This window comes from Oryzias latipes, chromosome 12, assembly GCF_002234675.1.
Source record: "Oryzias latipes chromosome 12, ASM223467v1".
NCBI classification, from domain to species: Eukaryota; Metazoa; Chordata; class Actinopteri; order Beloniformes; family Adrianichthyidae; genus Oryzias; species Oryzias latipes.
The window spans coordinates 24,915,518-24,933,139 of NC_019870.2; the positions used below are offsets into that span (position 1 = coordinate 24,915,518).

Here is a 17,622-nt window from a genome sequence, read left to right on the forward strand (position 1 = left end):
GCTTCTCTTCCTCCATTCGGTTACAGTTTCTTCCAGCTGTTTTTTCTGAAGCTGCCTCTGTCATTTTTGGCTCACCTGCATATTCACCCATACTGATCTCCTCCTCAAAGATATCATTGAACCCCTCTCCAGCGTTTAGCATGTCCAAGCGCCCATCAATGAACTGGATTCAAGAGCAGATTTAATGGAAAAGTCGTAAATGAATCAAAGTGGGTTTCGTTCGGCCTCTTCTCGTACATGTGTGTGTGGGGGTGTGTGTACTGTACCTGTTTAAAAAGCTGCAGCTGAATAGCGTTCTGAAGGAACTGTCTCATGGCGCTGGAGCGATGGTTGATGAAGGTTTCTTCATTAAATGTAATCGGTTCCCCCTAAAATGAGAGAAAAGCAACATTATTCTCATCATAACTCTGTTTTAAAGTCCCACTCTGATCCCCTTCTGATCCATTTTCAAAGCGTTCCCTGTGGTTTTCTAATCATGACGATGCTGTTCTTAGCCAAAATTTAAAAGCCTGTCGCTTTCTAGGACATCATTTCTGCAGTGTGGCAGGAGTTCATAAGAAATTCCCCTCCTAGTTGTGGGTTGGAGTAAGCATGCCCCCTTTTCCACCATCCCTCTGTTTACACTCTCCCCCTAGCTTACAGCCCCTCACACCCCCAACTTAACATTACTGGTGCAACAAAAATAGTGAGCAATATAGGAGCTATCCAGTTGTAGAGTTTTGAGCCAGATGTCAGCTCAGACGAGGAAAACAAAGACGTACATGGATCTATTGGTCTACAGGTGGATGCATCAGAATGGAGCAGAGCAGGGAAGTTGTCGCCTGCTGTAGTATCTCCTACATCACATCTAAAGGCTTTTTAAAACAGAACTGTTTCCTCTGCTCCTGATTCCCAACAACTTGAAAAAAGAAACACTTAGAAATACAATTTTAAGCTTAATTTTCCTTAAACGTGTCCTTTATCATGAGAAAATGCCACAATAACATGTTAAAAACCCCAAAATAACTATTTTTACCTGAGTGGGTCTTAAATATTAGCGAAGAACAAACAGTTAAGAAAACTTTCTTGCTCTGCTTTTCCTTTGTTCATTTGTTTCTTAGATTTTGAATTTTCCCCCCACAGTCTTTATCTGAATGATTGTCTTTAATCGTGAAGATTGTCCTCGATTTTATTTCTTGCAACAAATGCGTAATGCTGCTTAATATCCAACATGTTTTGTTCATCAGATAATTTGAAATTATGGAAACTGAGTGATTTGTCATTTAGTAAATAAAAACTCACAAGGAAACTATTTTTTGAACAAAATGAGTTTTAGTTGTAAATAAAAACCCAAATATACCAAATTATTAACATTGCCGTCTTCATCTATACATTCACACTTTACTAAACACCAAAGGCAGTTAAGGGCTCAGTCCACTAACCGTCAATGAGAACTGGACAGATTAAATGTAACATCACCCTAAGAAAATGGTTTACTCAATGAAGTCACCATTTTTTGCGATATTGATGCCGCCATATTGGAGCCAGACATCATCAGTAAACAATGACAATCTGTCAATCAAACATTATGAACGTTTGAAATGAGACCTCATACTTTAATTGGCCAGTTTATAACTTGAATGAATTGCACTACAGAATAAATATCATGAAAATGAGAAGATTAGCAAGAACATGTTTACAAAGGTATCAGAGCAAGAATGGTTATTCTGACCAATAGAATGAGTAACAGCTGTTTATTTCTCTTGGCTTATTGGAGCCAGCGGGTACTTCCTGTTTGGAACGGGGGGAGGAGTCACTCAGTCCAGTTCTCATATACAGTCAATGGTCTTATCCAAAAATAAAATAGGAGGCAGATCCTGAGGAAGACAAAAGTCCAACCAGGTTGACTGTATTTTTTCTTATGGTGGAGTTTGAAGTGCTAAGAAGGCAAATTACAGAATGATGGACTGGGGTTCCAAAAAGTGCCTCACACTAGGCAGCTCCACCCTTTTCTGCTCCCTACCACCATTCTTTATAATCAACGGAATCGACGCACCGGCACAATCTGCAGAGCGTTTCTGTAGCTCCCGAACAGAGCCGCCTGGCTCCTCAGAAAAGCGCGTGCCACACCATCGCCTGTTGTTGTAGAAACCTTCTTGAGACGACTTTTCAAAGAGGAAACCTGCGAGACAAGACCCGACGGTCAACTCTTTGGATCGTTTGACGCAACTCTCAGCGCCGGACTGCGACGGTTCCTCACCACATCATTGGGCAGGCATTGGAGGTCATCATAAGGGGTTTCTAGTGTATTCGTGTCCACATTTAAGACCACCACATCATCAAGAGCCATCCCTCGAACTTTCTACATGAACAAAGCAAGCACACAGAGAGAGGCGGTCAGAACAAAGCTGCTCTGTGAAGTACAATTTAATTCAACCCTAAAACATCCAGATATTAGACTTGGAGGACGTGATGCCACAAAGAACGGTACATTACAAGAATGTCGCTCATATTTGCTCTGGAGCTCAAACAACTTACCTCCATGAGGCTGGAATGTACCCCAATGAGGTATGGCATTGGAGCACTAAAAAAATAAATCCACAGTTATGATCTTGACAAAGCAGAGCGGTTGCTTCTGGTGACAGAAGTCTATGGAGTAACTATGGTTACAGACTATTGCCGTCTCCAGGATATGAATGAACTCAAACAGCCTGACAGTTGTTGAGTCCCTATTATTAACCTTCATACAAAGTTATACAAGTAAGATCATAAACCATTACTGTATAGTAATGGGAGGAATACCAAGTTAATGGGGCAAAAACAACATTTACCGAATCCTAAGATTTTGGGAGGAAACGTGGACCAGACTTTCTTCACAACGATAAAAAGAAGAGCTTCCCTAGTGTGAATGAGGGCAGCTAACTCACCAGCAGTAGTCCAACAGGTGCTGAGGAAGAACAGGGATGTAAACATGCTGCCAGTGCATTGGCTGCAGCATGGCTGCAGATCCATGGATGCAAGCTGTTAACTGTGGGGAAGTACAGAGAGCACAGAGGTCAGCTCACAGCGCTTCACCTTCTATGGAGAAATTCACTCATATTTTTTTGCAAAAGGAAAGTGACATGAAAAAAGCTGAATATTCTAGAAACACAGAGTAAAAAATACATATATTTACTCTTAATAAAAATCCACAACAGGAACTCCAACTTCAATTATAGGAGACATTTCTGATCATAAACCTGGTAAGACAGTTTTAAGAGTATAGGAGACAGAGAAAACTGAGCATGTTAAAAAGGCAGAAGACATAGACCGGACAGAGCAAAGACACTATCCAAACTTTCCAATCAAATGGAACCACAATTGTGTTGTCTGCACAAACATTGCCAACGCAGTGGCATAAGAGTGAGTTCATGTTCACAGTTGAGTCAAACCAAAGACTATTAAAAAGGACCTCAAGTCTCCCTGCTTGATTCTCAGCATTACGGCGTTGGATTGGAGGGTTAAACATCCAAATGGCTCCCGAGTACAACTGTGTCTGCAGCTCACCGCTCCACCAGAGGATGGGTGTTAGGCGGAGAACAAATTACACTAATGGGACTTTAACTTTAACATTCTGGAGGAGAATCTTCTCCCCCTGTTAGTGGTTTATGCAGAAACAAGATAAAGATCCAAAACACAGCAGCAAGTCTGCCTCAAAACAGCTTTAGAAGAACAGAATGAAGAGGTCTGGAGTCCTGATCTGGACCTGGTTTGGCATCTTCTTAAACGTCTAACGCTCAGCAAAACCTTCTAAAATGGCAAATTACAAAGGTTATGCAAAGAAGAATAATTCAGAACTCTCCCTCCTAAAATATGCAGCACTATTGATCAACGTTACTCAACAGCTGCTGCTGCAATCAATGGAATTGGGGACAACAGTATTTAATCTAGGGTGGGGGCCAGGGTGACCCCTAAAACCGTTATACAATGAATTACTCTAACCACAGTGTGAAGCTTGGGAGGTCTTTCTGCTCTGAAATGTTGCATCTGACTGATTAAGAGTTCAGCTCTAGATCGGTTAAAGTGAACATCAAATAACATTATTATATCTTTTTAAAGCTTCAAAATGAGAAGCTTTGGCCCTTCTTGGTCTTTTGGCCCATTTGCCCACCTTGGTTTCCACAGTAAAAAGTTTTGTTTAAACAAGAGGGCACCACTGTTTAACTTAGGGTCATGTGGGCTTGAAGTTTTGTCTTTTAACGATAAAACACATTAATTTAAAATCTCTGTATGTGATTACATGCATTTTTTTATGATGTTAAAATCTGTGGGAGAATCTGAAAATCTCAGGAAACCCTAGCCTCATTTGCCTTTAGTAAAAAAAAGAAAAAAGAACAGATGTCTTAAACTGTTGTACAAAACAAATGCTTTTAAATAATGCTGAAGGACTCACATTATGTTCAGAAACTTCTTGTCTTTATATTGTATAAATGAAAGAGAGTTTGGAGATTTTCTGTATCATTCCTAACTATAGAATAACAAGTTAAAGGTTGGATGGAAACAGTCTGTTGATTTTAAAATGTCCAGGATACAATAAGGATTCTTACATGGATTCAGGAGGAAATGAGAGCTGAATCTACTTACAGTGCTTAGTTTGCTACAGCAGATCAGGATTCGTCGTTCATACAGCATACTAGCATACAGGTGAAGCATGTTGTTGACATCCACAGCTACGAAATACTCCGTTAGGTTTCTCTGCAAAAAAAAACAAACGTAATCTACGTAATCTAGTTAGTCTATGACAATTTAGGCATTTTTAAATCAATGTATCACATTTAAATGTATAACTTCAGTAATGAAGGCAATAAAAATCACCGATCGGCTTCTCATAAAAGAAACATTTGTGTAAAACATGTTCACAGTTCATTTATTTACAACAAAACCACAACAAACGTACTTTTTAAAGTATACGTATATTTTCCTGTGAGAAAGACATGCTTTCTTAGATTGGACAACCTGCAAAGCTCAGATGTTGATTTTCTGAACTAATCCTGAGGTTTTTTTTAGTGGCTGTGGAACCATTAGCTTCTTTTTCAATGACGGTAAAAACACTCACGTTCTCAGGGATGCTGGGGAGCTCTCTGATATCAGGCACACTGAAGAAAGAATGCTGCAGGAACCAGAAAGTCAGAGATTAACTTGGAAGGATCCAAAACCACTTCACTTCAATGGACTCCGATGACAAGAGGCACCGTGTTCTGTGTGTGGAGACTTCGTGTTTTTCTAGTTTATTTGATTGACATTGGAACGCACCATTCCAAGATGGATGGGATCTCCGGGTTCAGGGACGGGAAGTGTGTGCAGTAAGACCAGAAGCTCCTGCCACTGGCTTTCCTGAAACGTTAACAAATGCCTGAAAATGTTAATACACACCTACACAACCACAAAAACCCGTCAATCCTTTAACCCTGGAGCTTTAGCTCCACTGTTGACGCTCTTTCAATTATCACAACATTTTGTCTGTAATTCCAAAAGACTCTAAAGTGCAGAAAAGCAGTGTTTAGTGTAATTATGTTAACTGCATAAACAGTCAAAGAGTAACAATAGTTCAAAGAACGTATGTGCTTTGGCGTCGCCATCTTCAGTGTTAAAGGTTCAAACATTTTACGTTCCCATCATACACTAACAAACCATTTAGCAACATAACCACCGAGTTAAAAAACACAAACAAACAAAAAAGACCTAATAGCTTGTGCTACGTTCACACCAGTCTCTGAAATGCGCAATCAAGCGACCATAAAGTCTATGTAAGTGCGTGTGTACACGTGTTTCAGAGTTCTACATTCAAAACAAACAGTCATTGAATGCATGTCAAAAGTTTACCCAATTGAACTTTGAGCAATCAGGGACTAGGACTTGGTAAGGAGAAGTGCCAACCATTTAAGAATTGCTCATGAAGGAGAATTTAGAGCTGTGAAAGAAAAAATCCTGGAGCAAGATTTGTGAGAATGGCACCGCTTTGACATTTCTCACCAAGCCTCTTCCAACTGTGAGTAATGCACTAGTCCAGTGTGAACACCAAGCACTAAAAGAATGCCCATTTAACGTGTTCTTGAACGTGCATCACATGCCCAGTGTGTACGTAGCGTTACAGCAGGATTATGATTGGACCTGGTACAGACATCAACCAGACATCTCTGAAAAAACCAAGGTAAAGTGAGACTGACCTGGCCTTTCACGGAGTAATCTGCAAGGATATTGAGCAGCTTGTAGAAGACCTCAAACCAGGGCAGGTAACTGACGGGAAACAAAACAGCAGCTTACCGCACTCCGTAAGTTTGAGTGCACACATCAAAATACAAACAACAACCATGCAAACGAATAAAAGCAAGCCAAATTTAGAGCTGCCTTTAATTATGCATTATTGAATCAGAAAACTTCCTACAATGCATTCTTAAATTAATGAATTGGCTAAATAACTGGAGAACACTGAGAACTGAGCAATAGGTGTTCTGTAAAGAAAACATGTTTGTCCCAGGACAGAAACCCAAACAGAACCTCACCTTAGAATGCAGTAACAGGTGTGTGCACCCGAAGACAGACGACAGAAGCCAAACCTCTGCTTGCTCTCGATATCGGTCAGCACAAATGTGAAGTTCTGGCCGACTTGGCTGACTGTGGGACTGAGAAGTCGAAGAGCAGAAGGAGGCAGACAGATTATAGAAAACTTGAACAATGAACTATTCAGCAAACATAAACTCCCCAGGCTTCAGAAGTGACCTGCTATCTCTATATTTGAAATGTAAATTTAGGAAAAACAAATTCAGGTTTTTCTTGAACTGACAAAAAAGGAAGAGCTTGCACCAAAACCAGTGTCATGTTCAGCTGTAGTGAGCCTCACATGTAACTACTCAGAGCGCCTTAAACTTTACTAAAACTGATGTGTTGTCGAACGTTCTGTTCCTTCTGTGCGCGGTTCTGTCTATATCAGCTAAACGGATAGGTCGATAGTTTACACTTAAAGAAAATGCAGGTCTCTGTTTCTCTTTTGTTTTCCTATTGGTAAACATTTCTTAAATGTATTGTTCAGGACCTGGAAAAGGACATTTTTAGCTGACGAAGGGGATTTAAAGTACCTGTCCCACTCCAATCAGCCAATCCTATAATCAAAGCAGCGCACTAGGTTCTTTAACGTGCTCTGACTCTAACTATGACTAAAAGTCAGGTTCTTCCTGGTCGTTTCTAGAAAACAGTGAAAGACGACAATGGCTCTATAAAAGATGACCACGCCTCTGAACTCAAAGTCAAGATCATTACAGCTTTAACGTCAACAGTTCAGCTCAGTCTGAGTCATGTACGCTAGATGAGTCAAAGCAAACGTAAAAGAAATGACACAAGGACAAATTGTGTGCCAATACCTCTCCATGTTGAACGGGAAGCAGAATTTGGGCACCGTTTGTAGAGTCTCCTGTGGGATAAAGAGGATTTTTTTTATTGCATTTTGAAAGAAAATAAAGTCTGTGATTCAGATGCACGGAACGTTTTATACCAAAGAAGTTCTAAAAAGTAAAGACTCTGATGACAGCTCTCATCTTTGTCTTTCCGGTTTATCTGTTAAGAAAGAAGCTGAACAGTCTGTTCAGACATCATCATAACTTCCTTTTCCATCAACCCAGAATGGATGTAATGAAATGAGGCCAAAAAAAGGTCAAATCCTCCACTAGTCCACCAAAAGGAGCTCAAAGAACCTTCCACTGAACAAGGAAAGTTATTTCAAAGAGCTGCATGGTGTTGTTGTAGCACTCTTGTCTCCCAGGAAGGAGGTCCTGGTCTGAATTCCGGCTGGGACCTTTCTGTGTGCATGTCCTCCTCGTGTAATGAGGGTTTTCTCTGGAAACTCCCGTTTTCTGCCACAGTCCAAAAACACGTTTCATAGGTCCATTGCTGATTCTAAATTGCAGCTAGATGAGCGTATGAGAGTGTGTGTGTGAGTCTGGGGCCCTGCAACAGACTGCTGACCTGATCAGCGTGTACCCTGCCTTTGTCCCACAGTAGCTGGGTTGGCTCCTGTGACCCCGAAAGGGATACAGTTCTAAAGATTGATGAATTGAAGTTATTTCTAAACAGTTTTGAAGTTTTTCAGTAAAAGCATTTTACATTTGAACTTGTAAGGTCCAAAAACTAATCTAAATAACATGTCATTCCGAGAATTTGCACCAGCTATGGTCTGCCATTTGTCTTTTGCGTTCTGTAATCCTCTGGATTATTAAGAAAGGACTCGTGGAGCGTCCATCCTCAGCAGGGACAGTGTGCTGCCAGAGGCCTCCCCTTTCCGGCTCCACTATCCGGCGTCCACATCGGTGTACAGGTCTTAGCTCTTAAACTCCTAAACAGCTGATCACAGTCTTCTTCAGTTTATGGTTGTTTAAAGCAGATCGCTTGCTCAACATTTTTTTTTGTCTCTGAGGCATTTCCCCTTTTTTTAAATTATGCTTGGACTCACAATCCAACAGCATAAACCATAAACTCTGTAAACGATCTTTTTACTTTTATTGGTGTATGCAGAGAAGTCGTGGCTTACTGGTTAGGGACATGGACCTAAACATTAAATATTACATCACTGAAGATCACATTTCTAAAGGTGCGAATAAATAAGTCAGATTTGGTTTTTATTATTGCTCAAGTATCCCTGATTCAGTCGTGTCACAGATTGTGTTTTCTTCAAAATCAAAACACCGGAATGATCATCCATCCTTTTTCAAGACAGGAGTTCAGGAGGACACAGAACCATTCAGGAGGAGTGAGGAGTAGAAAAGTAAAGAACCTGTTCCATGTAGTCCTCTGGGAACTGCTTCAGTACTTCTGGTCCTGTTTGAAGACACACAAAACACATTCTATGGACAACTGACATGTTTTGGTCAACAGTTCCTTCGCAGGTTCATTGATTCTTCTATAAAAATGTTTTTTTCAGTAAAGACCCCCCCCTGCAACAAGCTTCCAACAAGCTCACTCCTGATTGGGGAGAGGGGTTGCCATAGAAATATTGACTGATCCAACATGGTGGCGTCTGAATTGGAGCAAATCATTTTCAATGGGTGACGTCTAGTTCTCACATAAAGTCACAGTCAAAGCCTCATCTAGATTTACCTTAAGAAGCTAATAGAGGATTCGTCTTGTACTTCTGCTTCTGCTACACTAATCTCTCTTTTGTGTTTTCCTCTTAAACTATCTCCCATATCTTATGCCGATAACATCGTAGTTAAGCATAGTTTAAAGATATGTACTCAAGTCAAACAGCACCTTGGATTCCACAAAATATCTCATGTCGCCACTCTATCTTAACCATCTGTTTCCATCATTTACTAAAAAGACTTTTGCCCTGTGGAGAAGTCGTGGTCTAGTTTCAGTAAAGACTTTTACACAGAGGGAACTTTAGCTTCATTTGAATTATTATCTAAAAAGTTGAATTTGCTCAACACTCACTTCTTCAGGTATCTCCAGGCTCGTAACTTTATTTGTCGTCACTTCCCTGACCCTTCCAGTGTCCCAATGGCCACCCTGGTTGATACTTTCATTGGGATTAACCCCTCCCTGAAGGGTACAATATCCAAAATGTATAACCTTTTATTATCTACTCTTGAGCCAACATCTGACCATCTTCGCGTGGCTTGGTCAGAAGAGCTCCATTTCGACATAAATGATGATCAGTGGAGATCTGTGCTTGGACGAATTCACTTCTCAATGGGCATCATTCAATGTATGAGGTGTTTAATCTCTTTGCATGACATAGATCGGTAGCATGGTATATTGTTTGTATAATTATTGTATTTTTTTTCCATTTTTTTTCTTTCTTTGAAATTGTGTTTTTGAATTCTTTCTTTGAAGGGTTTTGTTTTTTTCCTTATATGAAAAATGTCTAAATAAATCATAAATACATTTACTTTAAGAAGCTAATAGTTAAACTTTAGTCAACAGATGTTTAGTTTTACCTATACAACTCAATCACAAAGAAAGTGGTACACTGTAAAAAATAAATGTAAATCATCTGTGAACCATAGAGACTGATGCCAGTGAAAACCAACCATAAAAAGAACATCAGATGTTTCAGGGAGGAAACATATTAGTTCAGCATTTCTTAAGAGACAGAACTGGTTTATTACTCCATGAAATCTCGTGATTTGCACAAATCTGATGTCTAATAAAATCATTTTTGAAGGATGAAATGTGAATAAATGAATTCATAAAGAGTTTTGTTTTTTCCATTGGTGAGAGGTCAGTTCTGACAGTACATTCTTCTTCTTTGAAGTGATGGATCCTCTTGTTAAATCAAATAGAGCTGTTAATGCAGCCACATGTAGTCTCCCCTCTACAGTAGTCTACAGATGAACATGGAGTTTGGAGCTATATCCATCTGTTTTTTCCCCCATTCTTCTAACAAAACAACAGTTTTCCACACGCCTACATTTCATCTGAGCTTTGGAAAACACATCGGTGTTGGTGAATCACGTTAACATTTGATACAAATGGCTTCAGTCTCATGTTATTCACAGAAAAGATTGACTAAAGCTGAGCCCAAGCTGTTATTTCAAGTAGAAGCTCCACAAACAAGTATTAAAATCTTTGGTCTCGACTTCTATTTATAAATCTTCCTCCTCTAAAAATCCATGTGATGAAATCATGAAATGTTGAGTGTAAAGATCATTTGTCTTTCCAAAGTATTATTTTTACTCCATCACTACCATGTTGCTAAATAAACAACATTCTTTTCACAGCTTGTTTTAAATAAAACGTGTGTTCTAAATATGTTCTAAAAAATTTAAGTTCTTTAAAATATGCAACCGTAATTTCAAAGGAAAGGCAGATGTCTCCTAACCAGAGGGTTGATGGTTTGATTCCTGGCTACCCCATCACATGTTGAATTGTCTTTGGGTAAGAGACCGAACCCATAATTGGCTTTAGCGGTCAGTAAAGCAGCATGGCGGCTCTCTGATGCAGTGTAAATGTAAACAGCTGTGCATAAACAGCCATTGGAATTCATTCTGACTAAAACTGAAGCATTATTTTAAATGATATAAATTTAAATAAAATTGATTCAAATAAAACTGCGTGTGTGCTTGATTTGAGCTTTAACAGTGGTGAAGGCTGAATGAGAGGATCGTGTGGTCAGAAAAAGTGGTTAAAGATAAAAGGAAGAAGTTTGTAGAATTGCACTCATAAGCGTTCTTTGGTATTGAGGAAATGCTTCACACAGCCCAGGAGGAAGAGATGACTAACTTTAGTGTTCATGAAACCAGAGGCTAGCTGTATCTTTGTCTGTGAAAAAAACACAAAACATCTCCGATCCAGATGATCCTAACCTTCCTTCTGACTTTAACTCAGTTTATTGCCTGGCTAGAAACTTACTTTACGGTTTTTATACAAAACTCCTAAAAAAGAGGTTGTATATCTCGGATCAGTGATGGTCTTTGACACTCAGAACAAACCAAGGGTCAAAATGAAATAACTTCACAGATGACATGTAGTTTTTGGAGGATAGAATTTAGAGTAAATACTGTTTTTACATAAATTCAGGATTTATGATGGTTACTGGTAAATATTTAAAGTAAGCTTGAATTAAAAAGCAAAAGCAGTATTTTATGCAATGCAATAAAGTTGATCGTGTCTGTAGTTTTTAATTGACTTCTTGGTTCTTCTGTTATCAGACGCGGGTTAAGTTTGACACATACCTGACATGTTTCGACGGACGTCTTCGTCAGAGTCGTGACGTCACACACAACCATCTGTTGACCCCTCTGACGAAGACGTCCGTCGAAACATGTCAGGTATGTGTCAAACTTAACCCGCGTCTGATAACAGAAGAACCAAGAAGTCAGTGTTTTATGCATTTATGGCAATTATTGTTGACTGATTTTTAAAACAATGTTGGAGACAAAGGGATTCAAACATAGGGACGTCAATAGCTCCTTCTAGAAACTAAACAGGATTACAATGAAACTAAATCTAACATCAGTTGAACTCATGAAGTAATGATACCCCTGTCCCACCTTAACCTCAGAAAACCCATAAAACCTGCAACCCTTTTTTGTCTCTTTATAAAATGTTTGATGACAGAAACAAGACGCAAACACGCAAAACCTTTAACATCTGGTAGAAACTGTGCATAGTTTTATATATAAGAGCCCTCAACATCAAAAAACAGATAAACTGGACTTAATGCTGCTGATAGTCTAAGCTACTAACAAACAGGGCTTGTGACGCACGTCCAAGAATGCGGTAAAGGTGCATTCTTGAATGCGCATTTAGCCCACCGTGCTCTCAGTGGAGAAGCAGGGAGGGGCTTCTTCTTTTTCTGCTGTTTACTAGCACGTCTGCCACCTACGGTTGGAAGAGGTTTGGTTTGAAATGCTGAAGCGATGCAAATCTCATGAATCTCGCTCCAGGCTTTTTCTTTCACAGCTCCATTCTGATATATGAAAGACATGGCCTCATAGAATTCCAGCTGGCCACAAACTGCATTTATTTCTCCTCCATTATCAATTTTTAAACGGTTGGGACTTCAGTGAAATAAAGCAGATGATGTCATCCATACGTCACTACCAAATCTGAGCCCCTGATTGGTCAAAGTTCAACCAGATTTAACTTTAACATCAGCTCAATGGCCGCGCATTTGGTACAATGAACACAAGAATGATTGTAGAAATGTTTGTAACTATGAATGAACGTGAGAGTTTTGAACGCAGAAGCCTGAAAAGTGCCTCAATGTGCGTTTATAAAGACTTTTGATTGAAAAACGTGGCTTGACCGCGCTTGCCGAGAGCCGTGTGAATGTAGCTTTGGAGTTTAGTTCATTTCTAAACTCCCAAAGAACTCCTAAAGTCCCACTACGATCATTTTCTTATTTATTTTCAAAGCGTTCCCAGTGGTCCTTTAATTATGATTATGCCGTTTTTAGTAAAAATCTGAAACCTGTGTTGTTTTCTAGGACATATTTTCCGCAGGAGTTCATTAAATATTCACCTCAGAGTTGTTGACATTGAGCAAGACGGCCCCCACTTCCCATCATCTATATGTTTACAGTCATTTCTGCTAGCTTACAGCCCCCGCACCCCCAACGTAACATTAGCAGTGCAACAAAAACGGCGGGCCATGTTGAGCCATCTAGCTGTACATTTTTAATCCAGATACCAGCTCAGACAAGGAAGTCAAAGACGTGCATGGATCTTGTGTGTAAGTGGATGCATCAACAATGGAGCCGAGCAGGGAGCTTTGGCTATTGCCAGCATGCACATTCACTTTTAATAGATTCTACGCAACACCTACAAGCTTTAACTAACAACAATTTTGCGTTTGCTTCTGATTCACAACGACTTGAATAAATAAATATTCAGAAATGCAGTTTTAATCTTTACTTTCTTTATATGTGTCCTCCATGTCCGGAGAATGCCACAAACATGCCACACAAAAACACAATTTTAATTGGAGTGGGTCTTAAGAGTTAGCACAAGTTCTAGCCAAAGGCAGTGCAATGTTGTTTGATCGTCTAATAGGCCATGAAGTGACTGAACCAACATAAGAATCAAAGTTCAAATCCTGCCTTTTGTATGTGGTGAGTTGTTAAATGATGATCATGGAAGACCTTTTGTGACTTTTTCAGCTTGTTTATTCTCTGGTCTACAGCCAGCTGCTCAGAAATGGCCTTTTAGCAGTTGCTGCCTCTGACAGCTGCTCCTTTGACCAATTAGATTTTGGAAGATTTGAAGTGTAATCATTGAGTTGCTTGATAAATAGTGTTTGTTTACCTGCTCTTCTATTGGCCAGAAAACTCCACACTTGCAGAGGTTCTTAAACCAAGGATGTGCACAAGGACTGAGAGCCAGAAGTCAGGCTAAGGCTGTGCAAAATGAAAAACCTGAAGCCAAAAGTGAAAGACCTCAGTTGAGAGGCCGGTCTATCACAGAGGACGGATGGATGAGTCAGAGGCCTGCAAGAACCACTGTGCTCCTGCCTCAAAGATCCACTCCGATCATGTTTGAATCTAGTGTAAAAGCGTTTCCATGGCAGTGATTGTTCTGGTTCCACCTCATGAACTTACCAGAGCTGTGTTTGCCTTGGATGCTTACTTCCATGTACACCTCAAAAGTAGCCTCTGGATTCTCCCTGGAACAGAAGGTTTACAGAAATTAATGACCTTAAAGACGTTTTACACATGAAGGAAGGTAGTAACTTAGAGGTCGCCTGACAATCAGTTACAACATCAAAATGACTAAATGACTCGCTGTCATTACAAAATGCATAACTGGTAGATTGCCCTTAACGACATTTTTCCCTCTTTTGTTTATTAACTAATGAAGTGAAAAGACATTTGTGCTCTGCAATGACTTTAGATCATTTGAAACGGACCTGGTTTTTGTTTTCTCTTTAATTAGATGAAAGTACAATCATAACATCTTAACAGATTAATAACTGATAAAACTGACACTTAAATATTTTGTGATTGTTAGAAAACTGCTAGTGTAAGGATAATAACACTTGAGGGCCCAGCTGGGGACATTTTGCAGTTTCTTCTTCTTCTTCTTCCTCCAGTTTAGAGGGTTCCTAAATTTAAACTGCTTTTTAAAAACCAAGTCTTCTACCAAGACCAACTAAAACATCAGGAAACGAGGAAAAACAGAAGCACGAAGAGACTAAACTACCTCAGGTTTCTATAACTACTTATCTTTGTACATCTTTTGACAGTCAGCAACAAAGAAACGGCTTTAAACACAACAACAACAAAAAACATTTGATTTAGTGTGAAGACGCAGATCTGTCTAAGAGATTACAGTCACAATCATTTCAGCATATATATGCTATCAAACGAGACTTGAAAGTAAAGGTAGAAAATTAGGACTATAATACAATATGAATAATATATCATGGTGACTATTGTCTGATTTATTTAGGGAGAATTGAGTATGTGATGATTGACACTTCCTGTTGCTTTCAAAACTCCAAAGAAAAAACATAGACTGTATAAGAGAACTGGAATGAGTGATGCCACCCATTGAAAACGACCTGCTTCCAATTCCAATGAAATGAAGTCAACTCAGTCAATATTTTTTTGCAATATGGACGCCACCATGTCAGAACCAGACAGCGTCAGTAAGCAGTGATTGGTGTGAGTCAGTCTAAGTCAACATTTCCATGGCTACCACTCTCACCAATCCGGAGTGAGCTTGTTGGAAGTCCACACCCCAAACACTTGAAAGCTGGCTACACAAAATCTGGCCGTGAGACCACCTGCTTTTATTGAAGCAAGACGATTGGTCAGTTTATAACTTGAATACCATATATTACAAAAAAAAAGAAGATTAGCAAGAACATGTTAAAAAAGGGATCAGTGTTCCCAGTGGTCTTTTATTGCGGATTAAGCCGTTTTTAGCCTAAATCAAACAACCTGTGTCATTTTCTAGGACATAGTTTCTGCAGAGCAGCAAAAGTTCATCAGAAATTCACCTCCGAATTGTGGGTGGGACAGCTGGCGCAGAAGTAAGCCTCTACTGATATTCCATCATACCTTGTCCTGCTGGCTTACAGCCCCTCACAACCCCCAACGTAACAGCGGTGCAACAAAATGAATTTTCTTTATATATGTCCTGCCTCATGAGAAAAATGCTCAAAGAACCTGTTAAAACCACCAAAAACACTATTTTCTTTAGAGTGGGTCTGTAAACATGGTATCCTTTAGCAATGTTGGTCTGGGAGATACTCTGCGACAAATACTGCTGTATGACTGCTACTGTGGTTGCCTTGGAAACGCGATGCTACTGTGGTGGGTCTCGAGCGACTTCCGTCTCCTGCGTTTCGTTTACACATGCGCAGAAGAAAAATTAATGAATCGAATAAAGGTGGATACATGCCGGGGAGTATGCTTTTCGAGGAGAAATCTACATGTCTTATCCGATATTCCATAACGGATAACTGCCGTTAATCTGACTATCATGTCATCGAGTTATTCTGTCTGCGTGATACTAGCAAAACTAGATATATTACCTATATCAAAACAGAGATCAAATACATAGCGTCCATGTAAACTGGCTCAGATAACAGTCAGACTGTGTCGGCGCCACCCAAAGTCTCTCCAACAATTTGAATTTCTGTCTGAATGAATGGCAGCGCCGGAAGTTACAGTGTGTTCGGATATGAGATTGTTTGGTCCCGCAAATACAGAACCAGTAATGTTTTGAATCGCAACAAGTCCGGGCCTCTCCTGGCTCTGCCCCATGACCCCCCGGAACAAACAGAACGCCACAGCTGTAAATAAGGCTGTCTAAATTAAAGCGGTTCACTGCCAGTCTTACCTAATCCGGGACCCCATGGTTATCGGTGGCCCGCGTGGCGTTAGTGGGCCCCCGAGCGCTCACGAGTCCGTCCAGAGAGGTTCTGTTGGTGCTAGCCGCCTGTCAAACAGAGTCCAGCGATACCACGGTGCGCCACGAAAACGTCATGCTCTGGCACACGCAAGAACTGTGGTATATTGTGATAGACAGTAATAACCACCGCCACCAATAGATGGTGCTGTCGGCCTGTATATGCCATGAGGGGTTTCAGAGTAAAGTACATGTAAAAGCTCTTGCACCGAAAGCTGTGTCCCTGTCGTCGGTCCTAATTAAGAGACCCGCTGATAGCACCCACGCTAAGGTAACTCGGAGCAACATCATATAAAGTCACAACATGGTGTCAGAAGTGCTAGCTGTCGTGTGAGAGGGAGACTGCAGCCGAGTCACGCAAGTGAGCTAGCTTAAATTAGCATAGTTCACCGTTGCTGAAAACATGGAGCAGTTCAAACCGCCATCGCCGCTGCTGCTCACCGGCAATCTGTCAGAAACTTGGCGCAGGTGGGAACAAAGATTCCAGTTGTACATGACTGCAACAGGTGCGTTGGAAAAAGATGAAAAGGTTAAAATAGCCATTCTTCTTCACACCATCGGCGAGGAAGCTTTAGAAGTGTACAACACACTTGCTATTACCCCAGCCGGAGACGCACTTACGATGGAGGACATTCTGAAAGCATTCAAAGACTACTGTAGCCCACAAAAGAATGTTGTATTTGAGCGCCATCAGTTCTGGTCACACCCAATGATGTCAGGAATATCAGTGGACAGATATGTCACAGAGCTCCGTCAAAAAAGCAAAAATTGTGAGTTTGGAGCTGATGAGGAAGGCATGATCAGGGATAAATTGGTGTTCAGCATAAATGACACAAGACTGAAAGAGAGACTGCTTCGGGAGAATGACCTCACTCTTCGTAAAGCATTAGAAATATGCAGATCAGCAGAGGTGGCCAAAGCACAGATCCAGGTCATGCAGTCAACACCTGTCACCCACGACACAGCAGTGGATACGTTGAAGAAAGCTCAAGGACACAATAAATCAGTACATGGCAAACACAGAACGAGCAGCAACAAGCAAGTGGTTTGCACCAAATGTGGTAATAAGCACGAGCCTCGACAGTGTCCAGCTTATGGAGCAACGTGTCACAAGTGTGGAAAAAATAATCACTTTTCCAAGGTATGCAGAACAAATGCAGAGAAAAAAGGCTACTTCAAGAAAAACATGAACAACATTGAGACTGAAGTTGACTCATTGTACATAGGCATGGTGCGGAGTGATGATGGTGACATA

General features: G+C 40.4%; 1 protein-coding gene across 4 annotated transcripts in view; it reads right to left on the reverse strand.

The window, feature by feature from the left end:
- dennd1a (DENN domain containing 1A) overlaps positions 1 to 16,410 on the reverse strand; it is a 29,028-nt gene extending 12,618 nt beyond the window's left edge. For 3 of the 4 annotated variants that reach the window (XM_011482025.3, XM_004075069.4, XM_020707847.2), the window contains exons 1-15: positions 16,299 to 16,410; positions 14,051 to 14,115; positions 8,783 to 8,826; positions 7,377 to 7,426; positions 6,522 to 6,641; positions 6,186 to 6,255; positions 5,272 to 5,352; positions 5,075 to 5,128; positions 4,603 to 4,713; positions 2,907 to 3,007; positions 2,518 to 2,563; positions 2,240 to 2,341; positions 2,036 to 2,161; positions 267 to 368; positions 76 to 163 (exon numbers count right to left, since the gene is read on the reverse strand). In XM_011482025.3, coding sequence (XP_011480327.1) covers positions 76 to 163; positions 267 to 368; positions 2,036 to 2,161; positions 2,240 to 2,341; positions 2,518 to 2,563; positions 2,907 to 3,007; positions 4,603 to 4,713; positions 5,075 to 5,128; positions 5,272 to 5,352; positions 6,186 to 6,255; positions 6,522 to 6,641; positions 7,377 to 7,426; positions 8,783 to 8,826; positions 14,051 to 14,115; positions 16,299 to 16,315 — 1,177 coding nt within the window. In that variant the 5' untranslated portion in view covers positions 16,316 to 16,410. Of the gene's footprint in view, positions 1 to 75; positions 164 to 266; positions 369 to 2,035; positions 2,162 to 2,239; positions 2,342 to 2,517; positions 2,564 to 2,906; positions 3,008 to 4,602; positions 4,714 to 5,074; positions 5,129 to 5,271; positions 5,353 to 6,185; positions 6,256 to 6,521; positions 6,642 to 7,376; positions 7,427 to 8,782; positions 8,827 to 9,441; positions 9,808 to 14,050; positions 14,116 to 16,298 lie in introns of those variants that run through there. The other variant, XM_023960519.1, reaches the window with a different exon arrangement.
- Between the last annotated feature and the right edge of the window lie 1,212 nt (positions 16,411 to 17,622).